The sequence below is a fragment of the Diadema setosum genome, chromosome 19, assembly GCF_964275005.1.
Source record: "Diadema setosum chromosome 19, eeDiaSeto1, whole genome shotgun sequence".
Lineage (NCBI taxonomy): Eukaryota > Metazoa > Echinodermata > Echinoidea > Diadematoida > Diadematidae > Diadema > Diadema setosum.
Window position 1 is genome coordinate 21,064,641 of NC_092703.1, and position 3,848 is coordinate 21,068,488.

Genomic DNA, 3,848 nt, shown 5'->3' on the forward strand with positions numbered 1-3,848 from the left:
TTTCCCAATGTTGATAAATAAGACATAATGGACCGTATGCAGAAAAGCAGCATCTGCCCGCACGCAAGCTCCACTCCGAATTCATAATTATACAAATCTGCCAAACAAACTCATCAAATTCAAAGCTGCTGATAAAATCAATATCAACGTTTATGCCAGCAACAGCTTACTAGTTATCCCTCCCCACGCGCAGCTAAAAAACACATACGCAAAAAAACTGACATAATAAACACATTCTTCCATATCACACACACACACACACACGCACAAACGGACACTAAATTATCATGTGCACGCGCACATACACACTTCCTTGAAACCTCACCATGACTTTTTACATGGCATGTTTGCATGGATGTAGCCATGTAAGTTATGTGTTAGTATTTCAATGATTATGTCCAGAACGATATTACCCAGCAAAATGTGCTTCGAGGGCGGGCGACAATCTGTGCCGCCAGCCCCCTACACGGATTGTCGCCAGGCGACAATCCGTGCCGCCAACGCCCGTCACGGATTGTCGCCCCGAGCAGGAGGCGACAATCCGTGTAGGGGCGACAATCCATGTCGCAACAGACCATAACCACCAGTCTATCCAGATAGAAAGTTCCCTCAATCTTTTTAGGGAGTTAGTCAACGATTTGTTTATCCGTTATATTCAATACTTCAGATAGTTCGGTAAGTTTGCCAATTTTGTATACTGACATCGAGGATTGTGCCCTTTCATAGCCTGAAAGTTTGTCTTCCACCTTGTAATGTCTTCCACCTTGTTTTGATTTTGTTTCGTTTTTGTTTTGTTTTGTCTTTGCTTTTATCCACACACTCCCGACAAATTGAAACCACGTTCATTCTTTCCCCTCTTCAACGATAACCAATTGTAAGCAACCTCTGTCCATTTTTCTTTCATTTTGCTGTCTATCCACCCTCCATCAATTACAAAAAGGACAACTTTTCGGCGTGTCCTACATGAGTCTTTGTCGATCTGAAGACCAAGGGGAAATTGTCTGTTACTATAACCTGTTGATAAATGTAAGAACATAAGAGTATCGCTCATAAATACGTTTACCGATGTCATTGTCGCTTATATTCTGCAGGCTAATGGTTTTCTCTCGACTGGATTTTCATTCACCAATTTCCCACTGATATTCTCTATCGCCTTCGATCGATTCCTCATTATCGTCTGTTCGTCGCGTCGATCCCCGCCAAAACGACTTCGCATCGGCATCATGATCGGCATGTCGTGGGCAGTGGGCTTTCTCGTGGCTACCATACCAATAACGGGCTGGCTAAGCGAGTTTAGATACAACATGTACACCAAACACTGTACGCCAATCTGGACTAACAAGGGATTTCAAATCGGCTGCGTGGTGCTGAATTATGGCATAATCGTTCCCTCACTCATCGTTTTCTATGCCGTTATCACCATTCACTTGAGGAGAGAGGGGATACGTCTCAACAGCCACGATGTTACAAGGTCCACTTTCACTCTAAATTCTAGCGTTCCTTCCGCTGATGTAGACCGGTCACGCAGTCAGGTATAACCTACATGAATTCTTTAGTAAATCCTGGCAGAGTTAAGGCTAAATTTACCCCAAATGAATACAGGGAATGCAGAAAATACTGATAAACAACACATTAGTGATGTTTGAGGACAATCAGACAAACTGTCCAGAAGTTGTGTCATGTGAAGTTTCGGCTAACTACACGCAACGCCATCGCTGGATAAGACCGCAACAGTTCGTGATGTCACAATAGTGGAAAGAAAAAGGAAAATATAAAGAAAATATAAAATACACTGTATTTTCACTTTCTACAGCGTTATGAAAGAGCGCAGCGTACTTGCTTCCTTTACAAGGCCGATATGATAATAAAATCCTTAACCTAAATTATGACCCCCACTTCAGTAACAATCCAGGGATCAAGTTATGCATGGGAATTCAGTCAGTACAAGTTTCGGTTCATTAAATGTTCTCAGGACTGTCATTCTAATCTCACATGAGCATGATTGCTATTAGCTATATGACAAGGGTAGTGTCAGAACATGTCCAAATCTAAACGATGCTTATTTACTGAACATAACTCTTGAGCATGTACACTTATGTTAATGTCTTCCTTTTCCTCTGCTCCCTGGGTTATGAAATAGAGGGTCAAAACCACCCGACTCCCGAGTCTCGCGTTCTCTTCTTCGCATCTCTTTCTTAAGCTTATCTCGATCGTCAGTATCGTACTTTGGTGACTACAATACCGTTTGCCAAGTGCTCTTTATGATTTTGTCACATGTTGTATCTGTTTATGTCTCACAGACAATTGATCAGATGGAAACGCCAACGCGTGCATCCAAAGATGATCCATCCTTCGACGATGTTGAGGCAGATCACCATGGCAACAAAGAGGAAGATGTTCCTGTGCCACACGTCACAGCAAAGAGAAAAGCAGATTCAAGGAGGATCCAACGTCGACGCCACCGGGCTCATAGTCGGGTTGCAAGAGTGGGTGAGAATAATTATAAGCAAGACGAATGAGCGCAACGTAGATGAAATGAAGTAAAGATGAGGGAATATATACAATTTGTATATACCCACCATCTGTTTGTTTGTTTGTTTGTTTTGGTGGGGGGGGGGTTTGCGGTGTTCTGCATATAAGAGCTTCAAAGACAAATAACTATTATAACGACAGGAAATTGGTCAACGAACATTATCACGCAGTGCTCCCCTCCCATCGGGAATCACATTTATCTTTAGCAAACTTCTTCTTTTTTAAAATATATCTTTTCATGTTCATTCTGCTATGACTACATTAAGAAGGGTCAGCTTCAGACACCCAGTTTACTTGTTTCCTGTTTTTTCATAAGTTCGGCATGGACGAATGTGAAAAAAAAATGTTAAGCTATTGAGATTTTACTCAACGTAAATTTTACGTCTCTAAAAAGTCTACACGATAAGAGGTCCAACTATTCGTTGATAATACCGTCATCCCTACAGGGGCTGTCCTCGTCTTCACTAACATCCTATGCTGGACGCCATACCTCCTGTTCCACTTAGATTACATCCGGGTCAGCAAAGATCACTGGTTTGGCGTGTTCACCATGTGGCTGGGATACTGCAACGCTGTTCTAGATCCCTTGGTGTACTCCTGCATGAATCGACGCGTGCGCGCCGAGCTGTGGAAGTTGACTCGCCGTTTTCGGTGTTGTGGGTTAAAAAGAATTTTTACAGTAGCAAAGTGATAAGTCTACCTATATCGTGAAAATATTCAAACCTTATGTTTGCTTATACGTGGCAAAGGACAGTCTGTTGTGATAAGTCAGTAGTCCATTTCGGAGGGATAATTTAGCCACGTTATGTACCCATCATCATGCACTGAAATCCCGAGGGACAAATGACGAGGATTGGTCTGTTATCAGTAATCTGGAAATATCGTTTGTAACAATATGGACAGCGGTATGCTTGTTTATTATTATGTAAAGAATACACCGTAATGTCATAATTAAACCCAAGATATATATTCTATTGTGGATCCTTTGGTATATATCTTTAATTTGTCAATGTTAGATGGTCAGTTTCCGGAGCAAATGAAAATAGCCAAAGTTATTCCTATATTTTAGAATGGAGATAACTTAAGTAATTATAGACCTATTTCTTTATTATCTTGTTTATCAAAGATCCTAGAGAAAATTATATATAAAAGAACAACGAATTTTTTGAAGACGCATTGTGTTCTAACAAACTCCCAGTTTGGTTTCCGAGAAAAGCATAGCACCTCTCATGCATTTTGAATTTTGTTGATAAAGTAGCACATGCTTTAGATAATCACTCTCATTTGATTGGTATCTTCCTGGACTTCTCCAAGGT

The 3,848-nt window shown here is 41.1% G+C and overlaps 1 protein-coding gene across 1 annotated transcript; it reads left to right on the forward strand.

The window, feature by feature from the left end:
* The first annotated feature begins 1,304 nt into the window (after window positions 1-1,304).
* LOC140243083 (uncharacterized) lies at window positions 1,305-3,223 on the forward strand. The gene is made up of 3 exons (XM_072322818.1): window positions 1,305-1,532; window positions 2,301-2,490; window positions 2,979-3,223. Exons 1-3 carry the CDS (start codon window positions 1,305-1,307, stop codon window positions 3,221-3,223), a joined length of 663 nt encoding a protein of 220 aa, XP_072178919.1.
* Window positions 3,224-3,848: the final 625 nt, after the last annotated feature.